The 17,967-nt window shown below is 40.6% G+C and overlaps 1 protein-coding gene across 4 annotated transcripts in view; it reads right to left on the reverse strand.

Annotated features, from left to right (window-relative positions):
- Positions 1-2,949: 2,949 nt before the first annotated feature.
- The window catches only part of myo5aa (myosin VAa), a 52,671-nt gene continuing 37,653 nt past the window's right edge, over positions 2,950-17,967 (reverse strand). For 2 of the 4 annotated variants that reach the window (XM_088295617.1, XM_088295616.1), the window contains exons 23-41: positions 17,162-17,255; positions 16,288-16,418; positions 16,094-16,207; positions 15,859-15,993; positions 15,045-15,101; positions 14,742-14,969; positions 13,779-13,879; positions 11,905-11,985; positions 10,903-11,101; positions 9,860-9,925; positions 9,080-9,173; positions 8,398-8,547; positions 7,895-8,049; positions 7,515-7,604; positions 6,639-6,789; positions 6,164-6,446; positions 5,722-5,896; positions 5,125-5,205; positions 2,950-4,242 (exon numbers count right to left, since the gene is read on the reverse strand). In XM_088295617.1, the coding sequence (XP_088151743.1) occupies positions 4,090-4,242; positions 5,125-5,205; positions 5,722-5,896; positions 6,164-6,446; positions 6,639-6,789; positions 7,515-7,604; positions 7,895-8,049; positions 8,398-8,547; positions 9,080-9,173; positions 9,860-9,925; positions 10,903-11,101; positions 11,905-11,985; positions 13,779-13,879; positions 14,742-14,969; positions 15,045-15,101; positions 15,859-15,993; positions 16,094-16,207; positions 16,288-16,418; positions 17,162-17,255 (2,538 nt within the window). In that variant the 3' untranslated portion in view covers positions 2,950-4,089. The remainder of the gene's footprint in view (positions 4,243-5,124; positions 5,206-5,721; positions 5,897-6,163; positions 6,447-6,638; positions 6,790-7,514; positions 7,605-7,894; positions 8,050-8,397; positions 8,548-9,079; positions 9,174-9,859; positions 9,926-10,902; positions 11,102-11,904; positions 11,986-13,778; positions 13,880-14,741; positions 14,970-15,044; positions 15,102-15,858; positions 15,994-16,093; positions 16,208-16,287; positions 16,419-17,161; positions 17,256-17,967) is intronic. The other 2 variants (XM_088295619.1, XM_088295618.1) reach the window with 2 other exon arrangements.

The following is a 17,967-nucleotide window of genomic DNA, read 5'->3' on the forward strand; positions in this document are numbered from 1 at the left end:
TGGCTATAAATTAAGCTTGGGTTGGATATGCTTCGAAGAACACAGATCTGTGACATAAAAAAAAGAAAAACTAAACCCACAAGATCTTTTTGGAAAAGAAAAGTCGAGTTACTCTCAATTGCAGGTGATGGAAGAATATGAACTTTAGGGCTGAAACAGTCATTTAAGTTTAAAAAAAATAGAAATAATTTATGGCAAGAAAGTTAGCACTATTGTTTGCGCCAAAATAAATTGCAAAGTTGTTTTTATTTTGTGGGACTATTTAAAAAAAACAACTTTTGGGACAAAACAGGATCACAAATTACAGGACAATTCACAGACACCATTTCCTGGCTTGCTGATATTAAATGAAACATTGTGTAGAAATCCCACTTCCATTCTGCCGGGCCAATGGCAAGTATCGACTTTATTTCTATCACTACCGAGAGTGGAGCTCAGGGATTGAAGAGGTGAGCAAGCGGCTTTTCCACAGCCCAAATGGTTTTCAAAAACAAGCACCATTGTTTAAGCAAACCATCTAAAAGGCAACGCCTGAGCAACGAGAAAGACACGAGTCCTCCGTCACATGTTCCTGTCCTGACATGCTTAATAAAAGCTTCAATTCTCAACTTCTGTCTCTTTGATCTGAAAACCAAAAGTCTTCAGTACTTCTATGACAATAACAAAGGAATTGTCCCGGCCGTTCCAATACTTTTGGAAGAAGTTGTACTTGTACTAATACATCAGTCGCTAGCGCTAAAGCTAGCAACTCAAGACCATTCCCCAAAAGGATAAGAAAGAAACAAAACGTCATTCAGGTCACATATCAGCGCTTGAACACTTTTATTTATTTATTTTTTTGTACTTTTTCACATTTGACAATTTATTCCAAGTATATTAACGGTGAACACATCCACAAAAGCACAGCTACCAGAAACTACAAACAGTTCAGTTTGCCAAACGTCGGGTCAGAGATGATAATGATTGGTCGGCATGGCATTGGCGAGAGAGCGGACGTCACTTTCAGTCTCATTAGTGATGCAAAATGGCGACAACGGACGTCGCAGACTTCCTCTGAAATAAAAATAATAATAAGCAAAACAAAACAAAAAACATCTACTGATGTTGATGTTGTATTCCGACTTAAAGAGACTGATTTCACTGACGACAAAAACAATGCCAACATGCCGACGACCGACCAAGTCACATGTAAGGCTTTGTTCACTACTAATGAGATGCTAAAATCATTTTATTAACACTTTTCATCAAACATTCAGCAGGGGATGAATACATCCTAAATTTCATTTCTTTACACATTTGCATTTCAACAATCTGTCAGCCCAAACAATAATCCCACATACTAAATTCTCCTTGAAAGTTGTCTTGTAGCATTATTCTGGCCACGAGAAGGGGGTGTGGGGGTGGAATCAACAACAACAACAACAAAAAAATACTGATCTGAATTTCTCCTCATTTATGCTGGTAAAATTACCAGTGAAACATCATGAGAGCAGACGTACCTAATTTACAATAAAAAATGTGAGATTTTACCAGAAAAGCGGAAAAAACTTTTTTTTTTTAAATATTTAATGACATGCTGGTTTGTGTTGTTTTGTGGAATTGGAATTGGTAACATTCACGCTAAAAAATATGTTTTAATTGCGCATGATTAATATTATCCATTTTTTTTATTAATATTAGAATTAATTTGTTTTGTATCCATGTCTTTTGCCACGCTATATTACTGCTACTAAAACAGTTGTAATTTTACATTAAAAAAAGGTTGACTTGATGGGAACAAATTCATAATAGTAAGCAAAACTAATATTCAATGATGAGATGTTCAAAAACTTTTGTGTGGGAATCCTATTTTATTTAGTTATTTGTGTAATATTCCATCTTTGTCCATGGAAAAAAAAAATCCAGCGTCATATTTGCAACATTCCGACTTTTTTATTGTCTTCACCATCGCATTACTTTATTCTTTTTCCTCAGAATTTTAAGAATTGTTTTGAAGAGGAGTAAAATTTGACCCCTTTTTTGTTGTTGTCCCCCAGTGTGGCCTTAACAACTGTGAATCAATCATTATTTTGGAAACGTTATGATTTAACTATGATATGAGAACAGAGTAACATTCTAACTTAAGTCTGTGTTGTAATGATATGATTTTTCTTCCACGCAGCATTTTACAATTTTTTTTTTCTCGCGTTTTGACCAGTTTCCCCTCATTCAACTTCTTTCTCCAGTGTGGTGCTTCCACCCAAGTAGTGCGTATCGTGCAGTGAAAAGCGACATCTCCTGAGTTTCCCTCAACTCTTTACAACGTGCAATAAAGTTGGGTTGAGACAAGTTTCGCCGCCGGTGACCTCTGCCAAGCAAGACAATAAGATTTTATCCATTGGTGTTGGTTTGTTTAGTTGGTGAGCAGGAATAAGCAAAAATTACGCCTTTACATGCCAGTGAGCATCAAACAAAATCAACCCATGTTTCAGACCACTTGCATTGAGGTCATACGGAAGCAATAAGAGCCAACCGAGGGAGCTGTCAAGTAACAAGCGGTGAAGATCAGACGTACCATATGATTTTTTTTTAGCACAATACTAATTTCAGAGTACCACAAGGGCAAAACTAGACTCAGCGTTGCCACTAGATTGGCTGACTGAAAATCGTTTCTGGAACTGTACAGCTTGATGGAAAAGTGCATTTAAATAAGGGGGGGAAAAAAAGGACGCTCGTAGAGTTAAGTTGAAAACAATCAATGTCCCTTAGGTTTTGAGACTTAATAAGGTTCAGGTGGAGGGAGGAGGAGGTTAACACTGATGGTAAACAACAAAAGGCAGCAGGGGAATGGACCAAACGTCTTTGTCTCTTTCAGACGTCAATCAAAATATTGCAAAGATGCAGGGTCATTTTGGCCTCGTTGCAGCCCGTGCAATCTAGAATCCGCTCTAAGCACAATTATTAATGTAGGTCCTGCCAATGACACACACACAAAAAAATGTCCGACATCTCCAGCTGTTTCTTTGGTAAAAAAAAAAAAAAAGGTCTACATTTGAAAACAGTGACGGCAGAGAGACAGAGAGAGATTACATGAAGCTGTTTGAGGCACTGTAAAACAACCTCACAATGCTGCTCAGTGATAAGAAAAATAAAGATCAATAAATAATAGCAGAGCGATAGCGTCGCCTGCCGAGTGACGAACCTGTGCTGCATAAACGTGATCCGATGAGCGGGATGACGACTACACTACGAGCCTGGCGCCCAACCAAACTAAACACCCGTTGGCAAAGCGGGAGGAGAACGCAATAAATACACGTATTATTCTTATGTATATATATTCATCTATATGTGCATTAAGAACACGGTGCGGACGACGTGCAGTCGGCCGTTTTGGCTGGACTGAGCATGAGGAGGATCAAGTAGGTGGGGCTGGCTTGTGATTTAAACGCCAGACCTAGAAGAACTACTTAAACGACCGGGCATCATTTCATACCTTAAATCCCAGCACATTAGAGACCAGGCGGCGGGGAATTGATCCAATTTCACTTAATTGCTTCACAAATGACTTATTTACTACATACAAAGAATATCTGCTCAACTATCTGACAGCAATGTACAGTATAAGTGACCGGCAGAACAATGAAATGGTCTTCCCGAGATAACGGAAGGTACAATTCACCTTTGCATTTCACAATGAGCATGTCAATTTGCAGACCACGTCGTCATTATTTCAGTATGCAGTGAACCCACGCATATTTGCATATTTTTGGGGGAGCCTCTTGCCCGTTGCCTAATATGAAAATATTGCTTTGGCGCCACCTGGTGGCATCATGCTGCCAAGCCTCAACGTGGTCAATGGTACAGATCCAATTCTAAGTGAAAATAAGTGCTTGAGGCAATTACAAAACTTTTTGTGTAGGTGTCAATTACTCGCCGGGTTCACTGTGTTTTTCTGGTGGTATGCCGTGTGATTTTCCTTAAAATATTTGCCTCGGCTCAATAAAATTTGGGAAACGGTCGTCCAATAGATGTGAAAGAAACAGCACGCAGAGCATGCACCATGTGTTTTGTGGCGTGAGAGAGTAGATGGCAACTATCCACTCCCAGGGCTTAGACGCGGGTGAGGAAGGCCAGATTGAGTGAGCCTGGGATCTGAATGGTCTCCAGGGCGAGGGAGGACGGGTTGAACGGGAAGGTGATCGGGTAGATCATCTTGGTGTCCATCAGCAGCTGTGGACTCTCGCAGCGGTCCCGCAAACGAGTCTGGAGAAGGCAAAGAAGATTAGTGCACATGACAATTGAATTGGATGGGGAGTGCTGTTTTGGTTAGTAGACGAGTGTGGAAAGGGTTCAGCAGTCAACGCTTTGATATCCATGTGAGAAAAATTGCATATAAGAAGTGAGCTAATTACAATTAATTATCTGTTGCCGTTTTTTTTTCTGAAAGTGCCAATTTCTGGGGGCTAGTTATTTCTCTGGAGGAGACTAAGTTGCATAACAAGGAGAAGAAATTTTATTACAGCCACCATACACAAGGAGATTTAAAAATAAACAATAAAAATGCATATTGGTATAAAACAAAAGGGCAGGAGCAAAGCTGATGAGATGAAGCGTTCCCACAATCGCACCACTGTGCTCAATATGTAAAATAAGCAATTGCTGTTATTCATAACTAAATACTAACTAAATACAGACCTCATATTGAGTGGTATTGGTGAATTTGCTGAATTGAGTAAGTGCTGACTGCAGGGCGCAATCGGAGGCTGGCTCAACCTAAACGTTTGACTACGCCCACATGAATTTGCACCTTTTATGCCGGTGTGTGCGTGTGTGTGTGTGTGTGTGTTAAACTATTTCCATGGAGGCCTTAATGATATGCCGTTTTATGGCGTCACGTTTTTCAAAACACACAATTCCAACTGGCTGAAACCCAAATACTAACATCAACCATACAGGGAGTGCCCCCTCTGCCGGCGATATATGTTACTACACAACCTACTAATTTGTACGTGGAGGACGTCTTTTGACCACAACTTTTGAACCCAATAGCTCATCCCTGTGATTTTAAATGTGGGTGGACCCTTTTTCACCTTATTACAAGCAATTAAATGAAGTTGTAACATAAAAGGATGTTTTGTTGATCACCTGTATGGTTCGGATGAATGAAACTGACACCCTCTCCTCAAACTCGTTGACTGGAGTGTAGAGGTTCAGGACCTTTACGATCTGAAGGAAACACACAATGCTTAGTCCAATGAAACTGAAGAAGTAAATATGTGTTGACAAAGAGCATTGACAGAATCAAAAAGCATGCATTAAAAAAAAAAGACAGGATCACAGATATTCAAACAGTCTCTCTGTTGATGCCAACTTTCACACTATAATTGGTTTGTACTTGGCAAAATACCCAAATCAGAGGAAAACCATAATTTCTGTAAAAACAAGTATCCAAAAGACAAGTTCCAAAGACAGAAATCCTGTTGTACCAATTAAACGTTGAAATCATTCTCCTGCAAAACCATAAAAAAAGGAGTTGCCCCACTCTAGTTGTCAGTGGCTCAATTCCAAAACAAACTGGAAGCCGTAGAATGGGTGATGTTAACATTGTGGTGCCGTCGTCTAATTGATTTAGCTGCTGAGCTGCCGTTTTCTGAATCAAAGAGTGATTTTGGATGGATAAACGGGATGAAAGAGTTGCAGTAATACAAGTGGAGAAAATGAGAGCTTGGCCCGGTTGCGTACCTGCGCCGTGGTGAGTGCCAGGCACATGGAGCAGATGGCTTCGGCGTCCTCGTCCGTCTTCTTCTTGACTTGCAGCAGCTGAGCGGCTTGGATGAGAGGCTCCAGAGTCTCCTTGGCTCCGCAATTCATCAAACCTTTGTCACGGAGCCACTCCTCCAGCTGGCTCACGTTGTACCTGAAAGAAATGCGCTTACGTCAGCAACGTCATCTCTACATTGCGTGCAAATTCTGCTCGATGCTGTCTGTTAAAGCAGAATCAAACAAATGAAATGAGGGACAAAAACATCTCAGTAGTTGTTTCTCGCTCAGCATTTAAACACCACAGCATTGGCGTGGAAGCTCACATTTTAGTGCAAAAGGGGCTTGACGCTTGCCTCGCCGCGAATACATCAAAGACAAAACATCAATTTAATGGTAGAACGCTCGCCTCTCATCGTCCTACCTGATCTGCATGCCTTTGCTCCAGGAGCACATGTCCTTGCGCAGCAGCAGATTGTTGAGGGTAACGGCGCCGATGACGTAGAACTGCTGCTTGACCACCTGCTTGATGAGCTCGGGGTCGGTGCCGTGCTGGCACATGGTGGAGTGGAAGGCGTTGAGCTGGCGCAGGATGGAGTCCAGCGTGTACGTGCCTTCGTCGGCGATGCTGGACGTCCGCTTGCGCAAGCCCGTCGGCTTCACGCCCGACACGCCCTGGATGGTCTCGTGCTCCAGCATGCCGGACACTGACGCATAAAAACAAAAACAAAACAGGCATTTCACTCATGCGGATATGCCTTCAAGGGGAAATATTGGTGATCAGTCATACATGATTATATTGCAACTTGATTAAAAATACAAGAAAAAAAAAATGTTCCTTCATTTGAGAAATGGATCAACTGTGGCCCAAATTAGGCGCTTAGTTGATGTATGCATACCTATCATGGGCTGAAGTGTGTTCTCCATGCATTTAATGAGCTGCTGGTATATCTGGATGGCCAGATCGCTGATCACCGATCTGTACTCGGTCAGGTCAAAGTTGGACAGACAGTGCTCGTTCTGCCGGGAAGTGTTGTGCTTCATGAAGATCTGCCGGAAAATTCATTTGAGAAAAATGAGTGAAAAGCTCCTTTCATCCTGCCTTCCTTGCTAAGCATGCAGTTACGTACGCAAGGTTTAGGATTCAAACCGGTACTTTTTGTATGCAAAAACAGGAGGGAAATGTGTTTTCCCTGTGCAGTGAAATTCATAATTGGCCGTCCACATTGACGCCAACATAGTGTAAGATAAAAAAAAAACGTATGATACAAAATAATGGATTACGTTAGCAAGAGTCAGACAATAATTCATAGATGAAATAATGGATTCAAGGTAACAAATATTTTTTGGAATTTATTTAAAACTGATTAAATACAATTTTAAAATGAGCATGAATATATTTTCAAAATAAGTAATAAAAAAGCATTGTTGCTTTGATTTTTCTGTATTCTGGGTGATTAAAACAATGACTTCATATTATTTTTATACTCATTTATTTACTTAAATAATTGGATAATTGATTTGAAATAAAATGAAATATTTGTAAAATTCTATGTACATTGTAGGCTTGTGTGAAGCCCTTTGACATTCATTTTAAGCAGAAAATCATTAGTACGTATATATATGTGTTGCATACCTCAGCATGCATGTGAAATTCAACAACGGACAGGTCGACAAAATCATTTGATTTTCATTTGCTTTTTGCATGTTTGACTACTATTCATCTATTATGTTTGGTATTTTTTTCAGGAAGCCTTTGAGAGATAGAGTTTTACCTCATCTCCACTGTACTGCTTGAGGCAGTGCAGGAAGCGGCAGGTGTTGGCCAGCCAGAAGGAGACCGTCTCAAAGTCATCTCCTCGTTTCTGACAGGGAGCGGGGAAACACACAAGACATTATCTTAAAACGACATAAAACAACGCTGCCTTGACTTACGAGTTCAATTTGTTCCATGACCATTGTTGTAAGTCAAATCACTTGCATTGACTTCCCAACAACTTTCCCCAGTGAAATACGTGGAAATGCAATTCATCCGATCCAGCCAATCCAAGAAACACCATCAAATGTGTTCTCGCAATGTGCCCAAATGAGCGCAGAACTGACATCATCCATCTCTTCTCAGCACTCACTCCACCACATGCGTGCGGGCGCAAACCTTGAGGATCTTCTTGATGCTGTTGATGGTGGAGGTGAGCAGCGTGCGGACCTTCTGGTCATCGTTGACATAGTCAGCGTGCCTCAGACACATGAAAAGGATGTAGGCGGGCAGACCAGGGATCAGGTTGACGGCCACGCCGCGAGGCTTTAGCTCTGCGGACGCAGACACAAGTGCGATTAGGTAGATTTGCACAAAGCTAGACGTCAAAGCAAAATCTGATTAAAAAAAATCGCCTCATCATTTTAAAACTTGGAAGTGCAGACTACGGCATAAAAACAAAACAAATGCATGCATTCCCACTCATTCACACCTAAAAACAATTTAGAGTCTTCAATAATCCACGATCGCATAATTTTGACATCTGCGAGCAAAGCCACGATGCTGCAGAAAATCCACTCCCGTGCCTCTAACAAACGTGGAAAGAAAGAACCCAACTGACTCGAATAATTACCCATCCAAGATGCTTGCGGTAGTTGAGCTCCTCCTTTTAATAAACTTACCGAGGATCAAATTCTTGACCAGCTTCAGCTCGTCCTCCTTCTTGTACTCCAGCATACCCTGGAAGTCTTTCTCCCGCCGAGGAATGTTGACCGGGCGGATGGGCTCGTCCACCATCTGCCCGGGCGACGTCTGACCCTCCGCTTGACCAGCTGCAACGAACACAAGTTCCAATTGCCATTTTATTGTAATTATTCTCTTTAAGGTCCTCTTGCGTATTTTGAAACAAACACAAGTAATAGATTAATCTGCATTACAAACAACAATATCTGACTTATTATTTATCAACGAAAAAAAAATAAAGCCTATCGATGGACTGAAATAAGGCGGGGTTTTTTACAGCCTTTGAAACTTAAATTGAATTCTACTACATTGCATGGTCAATTTGAATTAGATAATTGTGCAGCCTTAATACAAAAATTTCCGAACCCAGCCAAGGAGGAATACTAATGGGTGGCTTCATTTTATGTTGGTGCCACTTAAACAATAGCAACAGGAATTTTTATTTTTTATTTTTACTGGCCAAACTGTGCGAGAGACTTTTAAAAATCAATACAGGACCTTGCATCAATTCCCTTACCCACAGTTGCTTTCCCACCTCTGTTGCAACGTCCAAATGTGGAAAAATGTCAATTTGGACGTTTTCAGTGATGCAACAATGATGAGTCAATGATGCATCCTTACCTCCCATCTCTCCGATCCTCTTCGAGTAAACCTTCAGCTGCTTCTTGAGCTTGCGGATGGTTCGGTCCTGCTTCTCCAACTGCTCCATGAGATCCTGAGAAGCAGACACAAAGGATGTGAGGGCAAACCAGAAAGGCCTTCACCTTGAAACAGCTTCTCACTGTCACCCTCTATTGGTCAAAAGGTAGCACTGTCATTGAGGATTTGCTTTTAAAGGTCATTCAATGCCAAATCAACTAGTTGGTTGAACCGAGCAGGTTTTTGCATTTCAATGAAACTTGCTGTTTTTGTTGATAGTGAAAGCAAAACACAAATATAAAAATTTGAGGTCAATCCTCAGTAGGAGCAGGGGTTCGGAAGCTACGGCCCGCTGAATTGTTCGAAGCACCCCCTCATAATCAGTAATGCCAATTAAAGAAAACATGCATTGCATATCTCAAAATGCAACCGCAGTTAAAAAGTTGCTAAAAAGTCTTCATGTCCCAATCATAAATTCAGAGAGAGCAGAATCCAAACTGTAGAGACAAACAAGCAACGACAAAGCAGGAAGTAGTTCGCTCTCAAATCAAAACGAGAGCAGCTGAGCTGAGTGGGAAAGGAAAAAAACATTTTTTAGCAGGACTTGTCGGCAGTTAAAAGAGAAGAATACAACGGCGCATAGCAGTGAATTAGAGCAAGTGCGGTAAAAAGAGTTAGCTGAAGTCAGCATCTGGAAACAAAACAGCTGTTAGCTGAAATCCTCGTGCAGAACACGCAAACACACACGCAGTCTGTACATACAACCATCCGGCGTAAAATGATGACTCGCGCCTCTCGGGATGCTGTGGGGTCGTCGGCCACCAGCTCCTGTCAGGTGACACCATCCACACGTCACACCAGCGTGTGAGAGCAATGCTCTTTCGGGAGCCGATTTTAACTCAAGCAGGCTGAACGACACCAATAAATAAATAAATAAATTTTGTCACATTATCAGGTTTAACGGGTATTTCTTTGAACATTTAATCAGCAGTATGCGCATTTATTTACTTTTTGAATAGAATTCATAGTCTTTTTTTTGCATGGATTTCTTTTTGTTGATTATGTCCTATTGAGACTGTAAAATATTCATCAATTATAAAAGCAGAAGGAGAATTAATTTATGTTATTATAAAGCTTAAGGCTGTTATTTCTATTATCGGTTATGTACAATTTAAATTTTGTAATTGTTTTTATATTTATGCTGTGAAAGGAGCCTTTTCTTTTGTGTTGACTGATGCTCAAATCATAAAAAAATGAATAAATCCTGATGCATGGCTCTCAGTCTGAGGTTCATAAAACATGATAAGAATAATCATATTAAGTGATTTGAAAAAAATATTAGAAATGCGCATAGATTCATGTTTTTTTTACTCCTTTGAAGAAAAAATAAATGGAAAGAAAATGTCATCTGATCATCTTCCTTAAAAAGGAAAGGTTTTATGAGTAAATATCTTCTTATTTTGGATGGTGGGAGTGCAACCAGCGACGGCGCAATTGCACCTTGACATTTATCTGCCTTTCGGCAGCTGTCAGCAACACACCGAATCATTGTTGCTGTCGTCCTGCTACCCCGTTTCATCTCGCTCTCTAGTCTTGTCTGGGTTCTGTTCAACATTTCTACCTTAGAGGGCAAAGTCCTTCCTCATGTGCGGTTCAGTTTTAGGTTTTTCTTGTGCTGTATACATATGTTATATAAGTCGTGTCGTTCTTGACCTGCTCAATGGTTCAAGAGTCTTGAGATAACCTTCGCAGTCATTCGGCAGCCTGAAAATGAAATTGACTCGACAGCAGAGAGTACTGCATACCAGGTTCTCATTGGTGAGCCGGGTGATCTCATGCTGCAGACTGGCTTCGATGCGGGCCTCCGGGGGCAGCTGGAGGTTCTGTGCCAGGAGTTGTTGCTGCCGGTTGTTCTCCTCCTTGACGTTCTGCAGCTCGCCGCGCAGAGATTCCACCTCGCTGTCGTAACTCCGCCGCTGCGTCTGCAGCTGGTGCTCCAGCAGCCTGGCGAGCAGGAAGGTGGCGGAGAAGAGACGCAGGAGTGCCGAGCGGGAGATAGGGAGGAACATGTGAGGGAGGATGGAGGTGTGGGGATAGAAAAATTAGACTCCAAGTGTGACGAGACAAGAAAACAAGCGCAAGATGGGACTTTCTTTGTCATCACCTGATACTAAGCACTAGTTTTTAAAAATTACACGTTAACTTCCTTCTTATTGAGTAGTTAAGTCCACTATCGGACCAAATCAGTATCAAATACTCTAACAACACAGACACACACACAGACGCATTCCCAATACGCGGATACATACATATAAACGCACGCACACAAAAAAGTAGATGAACTAAGACAATAATCTCATACATTAAATCTTTAAAGTTGAAGACAGCAGAAAACAATTGAATTGGATTCATATTGCTTGCAGTCGATGTAAGCTTAACTTACTTTTGATCACCAAAAATCATATATAAAAGTTTTTTTTTTATTCTCAAGCTGCTACAACGCATAGCTGATTTTAGTGTTCTCCGGACGCTTGGCTTTCATTCAGAGGTTCATAGAAAATATCCCTTAATGCAATACAAACACTCACTGAGCAAGAACATGGCGTTGTCAAAGTTAGAATGAGCATGTGTGCTCTGTGGTGTCCTCAAAACACACAACCAACGTAAAATATTTCAAACTGAAACACTAACACTATCCGTAACAGGAAAGGTAGCAAATGCGAAGAAGATTTGAAAGGGTGACGGCGAGTGGTCGCTACACTATCCCTGAAGGTTTGGTGGAATGCAGAAAGGTTACACAGTTACACCTGACGGTCTCCTTTAAGCCCTCATTAACCAGCCACAGCTCCCCGTCCTCATTCAGCTTTTGGAAGTCTGGAGCAGTCGATCTGACCGACACACAACACAAAAGGAACAAAAAAAAAAGGGAACATGAAAAGCACAATGAACGAATGAAAACATGCAGGGAGGGTGAGGTTAAGAGGTGTTGCCATTATGATTTACTGGCGCGACTACGCTACATTAACTTCCTTTTATAGGCAAACAATCACGTCCAATGCTGTGCTCTGTTATTTGGTCGGTTCAGTTCACTTAATTGCAGAGGAATTTATCAGAGGAGATCATGGAGAGCACAATGCATTTTTATAAAATGATTTATTATCGTTTAAAAACATGAACAAATAATAAAAAATAAATAAATGTGAAAATAATAAAATGTGTTTATCTTACTAATTTATAGGATATAATTTGTCATTACAAGTTCAATGTATTTTGAAAATACAGTTTTGGAGCAGTCTCAATGTATATGTATGTGTGATATAAGGAATTAAAAAAAAATAATCAAAAATTCTACGACGAACGATAAATGGATGTAAAACAACATTTTACAGTATGGTACCAAAAAATATATGCTGGTAATAAATTCAAAATATATAAACATATTTGCAAATATTTGTTGTTTTAATAACTTTTTTGTTCATATTGGATCTGTTTACTCTTTTGAATGTGTATTTCTTAATCACATTTAATACTGCATTGTTTTTTTCCTTTTACTATTATTATTGTTTCATTTAATATTGTATGTATTCTTTTATTATTAAAAATCCAACTTATTTTTTTGAGGAAGAAAGAGGAGGAGCTAATGTCAGGTGAGGAGCTTATTCGAGAAAAAAAAAAGTGTTATTATACAAAGCATATTTCAGTACGAACATAAACCTGACGCAGTTTGTTTGTTTTGGAATTGTTGGTTGGAGTTAGTTGGAGTGAGTGTGAGTAAAAAAGGTCACAATCGACAAAAAATTAAAATAAATAAATAAATGAGGGATGCATACACTTTTACATATTTTACACACTGGCCCATTGTGTAAAAATATGGTTATCACAAACAGAGTGACGTATGGAGGATGGCACAAGTTAGAGGGGACAACATGCTGGTTGAAATCGCTCTGCAGACACAACATTAGGAACACCTGCACAATCGAATGAGGTACGATTCAAAATCGGTTTAAAAAATACTGCCTATGATGATATTAATTCTGCTTAGTTTTCTTCTTTGCTAACCGAGCTTATTACAATACAAAATGTTTTTTTAATACAACACTTGAATTGATTTTGATTAGATAATGCAGGTGACTTCATGTCGTTGCCAGTGACTGCATTTCTATAAATGTTATGATTAGCCTTTTATCAAGGAAGGTTTCATGCAAACAAAAAAATTCCATGATATTGAAGCTGATGACTCCCACAGCGCTCAACCTACTGCAAAGTTTGTATGAGGACGTCACTTCAATGTCCAGATGTGTCACTGCCTTCAGAAACTGCTTGATAAAGCTATTGGGCTGCTGGAAAACAGCAACCTCAGTAAAGTCTATTCGGACATGCTGTTAAGGATGGCCACACAAGAGATGGAGAAGAAGAAAAAGAACTGCCTTCATGGTGCGGAATCAGTGAGTACGAGTCAGGCTTTCCGCGTGGCCATGCATGCTCGCCGACCACGGGGCCTCGACCACCTCATCTGTTACCTGAGCCTACTTAGCAGATGTCTGACTTCTAGCCGCTTACACGCAAAACTGGGATATCTGCACGGGATAAGTTGCCGTTTAGTCAACAGCGACTGAACGAATGGTATGGGGGTTGGGGGAATCCAACGCTGAAAGAAGAGGGGAGGAAAAAAACGGGGTACCGGTTTGTGTCTTTGAGGCCGATGTAGGCTTGTTTGAGTTCATCAGCGTCCTTCAGTTTGGAAATGTCCTCCACGTGGACGGCCACTTCTGTCATGGTCTCCTATAACAGGCAAGCGAGAAGGAACATTGTCACAGATATTAAAAGATGCAAAACCGTTTCTAAACTTTTGACTGTCTGTCAGTGTACAAGGTATCAAATGTTAAGGTAATAACAGACACTGCAGGGGAAAAGATATCCATCCATCCATTATCCAAGTCACTTATCAAAACTAATGGATGGATGGATGGATATACATATTAATAAAGCAAAGAAAAAAATAATAACTACATTCAGTTATTATTAATCTAAGCCAAAATTTGACTTATTACACATTCACAGAAGACACGCATCTAAATAAAGTCAATGTATAATTTACTAATCAAAGCAAAAACAAATCAAATACTTTAGTGCAGAGTGCTGTGCTATGGTTGTGCCTCAAAGTGACATTCATGCAAGACAAGCGGCGGTTTGACAATACCTTCTCATCCTGTGAGAAAGCGTGGATGGAGGAGAGAAGGTAGAGACAGGAGCGTTAGACACTGAGGGTGCAACCAAAAACATTCACAACACATGAGAGCTCATGAGGACCGACACGGACATGAGGAGCATATTAAATATTATATTGGCAACACAAATAGTGATGTCAAGACACAAGCGACACTTCAGCCAAAACATACAAGTTATTGATTTTTCTATGTATTTTCTATAGAAATATAATTGACATATTCACTGTATTAAATGTATATTTATGAATTATGTGAACACATTATTCTTGAAAAAATTGATAAATCATTATAATGACTGTCTTGTCATTCGTCTTGCATAGCTAGAGCTCATGAAGCGGCCGAGAATGTGAACAGACAAACAGCTGACATGGGTGAGCATGCGCAACGTATATGAATCGACTGAGCATCAAGTGTACCTTGTGCTGCTGGGCTTCCTTTTGGCTGACCAGCTGCGAGCGCAGGATCAGCACCTCCTCCTTGCGCACCTCCAGCTCTTCACAGGAGGAGTTGAGTTGATCCAGGAGTACCTTGTAGGGCGGAGAGCCCGGTGCGCCGGCGCTCGATGCCGCGCCACCCAGAAGGCTTTTTCTCATCTCAGCCAGGTCGTGCTTCAGCTTCTTGTTCTCAGACTCCAGTTCCTGACGCTAAGCGTAGAGAGTGCTTTACAGGAGGTGCAAGTCAAAAAGCTAAAAGTACTGGTTCACATTTGAACAACTCACTTTGAGGGACTCATACTCCAACTCTGCCCCGCGCGCCTTTTTGAACTCAGATTCATCCTAAGACGAGGAAAAAAGTACAAGCGGTAATAATTGCTTGAGTTCCTTGTGTGAAATCAAAATATAATTATGTACAAAAAATAAAAAAAACATCATTTGTCTTTATTACAATTCTGTTACCATTTTAAAACACACTGTGCAAGTGTAACTAACATGGTGAGTCAGCAGTAAGTACCATATTTTCTGGACTAATAGCGGCTATTTTTTCTAATGTGTTAATGTGATGTGGTTTGTGTAATCGTCATCCGCTATTTGCGGGTTGAAATGAGCATACTGAAGGAGGAGCTGGATATATAGATAGAGAGATAGAAAGAAAGAAAGAAAGAAAGAAAGAGATAGAGAGAGAGAGAGAGAGAGAGAGAGAGAGAGAGAGAGAGAGAGGCAAAATGAGATGATATAAATTGAGATTAAAATGCAAAGGGAACAAGTGCCATACAGCCATCTCTGCAGTGCGACTCGAGTCGAAGCTTAGCTGTGATTTTGCCTCAAGTGACAATAAGGTTCAACATAACTATAACGGTGTTCATCATTATTTGAGTGGTCAAAAGCATCTACCGTTGTAATATAGTTAATTCCCAAATCAATAACGTGGACACCTGCGGCTATTAGTCCGAAGTGGTTAATGCGTGTACAAATGAGTTTTTATGAGCAAATTTAGCTGCTGTGGCTATCAATCGGGTAAGTTTTGTCGTCTGGAAATAAGGGTAATGCTTTCAGCAATTGATTATTAGTGAGGAGATGTATCGTGTATGTGTACCCTGGCTCGGGCCCTCTGAAATTGCTCCTCCTTGTTTTCCAGCTCATTGCGCAGTGACTGCTTTTCTTGCTCCAGCTCTGTGAGTCGCTTCTGCAGCTTGAGCGTGAGCGAAGTATCCATTCCTCGAGTCACATCCTGCAAAAGGCGCCATGAAATGTCATCTTCCGTTTTCACGAGAGGAGGAAAATGCAGCAAGTAAATCAACTCGATTTGTCTGAAGAACAAAAGTGCGTACTTCTGCGGCATGAGAACCTTCTTCCGATTCGGCGAACTCTGACTTGTAGGTGTACTCGGACTCGTTGCTGCTGTGGGTGGAATCGGTTCTCCTGTGGCCAGGCTTGGAAATGTGCTAAAAACAAAGCAAAGTGAGTTGTGTTGGGGGACAGGAAACAAACAACAACAACAAAGTATCGCATATATGCGGCGCACCTCTTTGAGGTCGTCGTATTTCTCCTCGAGGCGAAGGTGTTCTGTCAGGAGATTCTGGTAGCGAGAGCGCTCCTCGTTCAGATCTGTCTCCAGCTGTTGAGTTTCCGCTGCAATCGCACGTGCCATTTTCTCTGTAAGAAGCCCGAAATAAAACGACAAGTTTTTAGTTTGATTCGGAGAGGCAAAAAAGCCTTCTCAAGTGGTAGAAGTAATGAAATACAAAGAACTTTGTTATTGTCCTTCAGTCGATTTTTTCAAACATATCGAATGTTTTTTTTTTCTGGTGACATATTCACAAGGAAAAAAGCGGCTGGTAAACCTCCAAGATGTTTTCCACCAAAAAACAAAAACAAAAACAAAAAAAAACGGGTGTTGGCTCTCCCTCACCCAACAAAACAAAACAAATACAAATTTGAAAAAAAAATGTCAAACAAAATGTCCAAATAGGTTAATCTACAAGAAACGCGTACGTAGGAGGTCCGCTGTGCGGCCTTGAGACGAGTGGGGGCACAGAAAACACTAAGAAACGTTTTGGTGCTTGTCGGAATTTGTGGCAAATGTATTGTATTTTTGAGCTAGACAAAAATACTTTTGGTGTTGAAAAAATTCTACATCGAGTCTGAAGGAATACATTTCTAGATTTTTTAACAAGCTTATTTGTAATTCTATTTAAGCATAGAGTCGGAGTATTTTTGCCACTTCATCTTTTGTCAGGTGTCCTAGTAGCTTAGTACAGTGGTGGGGAACTTTGTTCATGATGAGATATTCTGAGCATTTGTGGGTTAAAAGTTCTGCTGATGTATGATTTCTTTTTAATATTGCATTACGCAGGCGGAATTAAATGCCCCCCGGAACCCGCTTGTACGTTGCATACCTGTCATCTGCTGATTCTGTTCCTGAATCAACCTGTTCAAGTCGTCTTTCTCTTTCTTCAGTAAGCCGTTCTGGTCCTTCAGTTCTGATACCATCTAGCACACAAAAGATCCAGAAATGACATTGGAACCATACTCTGGGGCGGGTTTAATGCTTAATGGGTAGGTCATAAGTTTTCATAGTGGAGGGAAAATGATCATATTATCAAGTAAAAATGCCACCATATATTCTCTTGAACTACAGTTGTAAGTATAGAAATAAATGAATAAATATATGTTATCTTGGTGTGAAAACAATCAGTATTCAAAAATGTAATTAATAGAAATGAAGACATCCTGATATGAAAGGGCTCTAATGTCTTCAAAATGGGTACGTTTCTCGCTTTGAAACAGCTCAATCTGGGCCCTGAAGTCATGAAGAGCTTAAAAGATTCCACTACAAACAATTAAGAGGATTTCTACAATGTGGACCTGCTTGACTGGACGACAGCTCTGCATCACTATGTGGAGGAATGCCGACTGAAACACTAAAACATAACATGTCCTGTACATTTTATTGGCACATTGACATCTTTTTGGTCCTAAGCACATAAGGATGAGAATTGTGTCCATGTGCCAATATTTATGGACCTGACTGTAGTTAGGATGCTAAAACACGAGCACAATATGGGGTGCTCACCTGCGTGGGGGCAACTCCGTGCCCAAAGCCGAGCGCTTCTCTGAGCCGGCTAAATTAAAGGGAAAAATGTTTGCCTTGGGTGCAATAAAAAATAAATCAAAACATTGATGTTGTCATGCACGATTCTAA

The sequence above is a fragment of the Idiotropiscis lumnitzeri genome, chromosome 5, assembly GCF_059441095.1.
Source record: "Idiotropiscis lumnitzeri isolate Australia: NSW breed Sydney's pygmy pipehorse chromosome 5, RoL_Ilum_1.0, whole genome shotgun sequence".
Lineage (NCBI taxonomy): Eukaryota > Metazoa > Chordata > Actinopteri > Syngnathiformes > Syngnathidae > Idiotropiscis > Idiotropiscis lumnitzeri.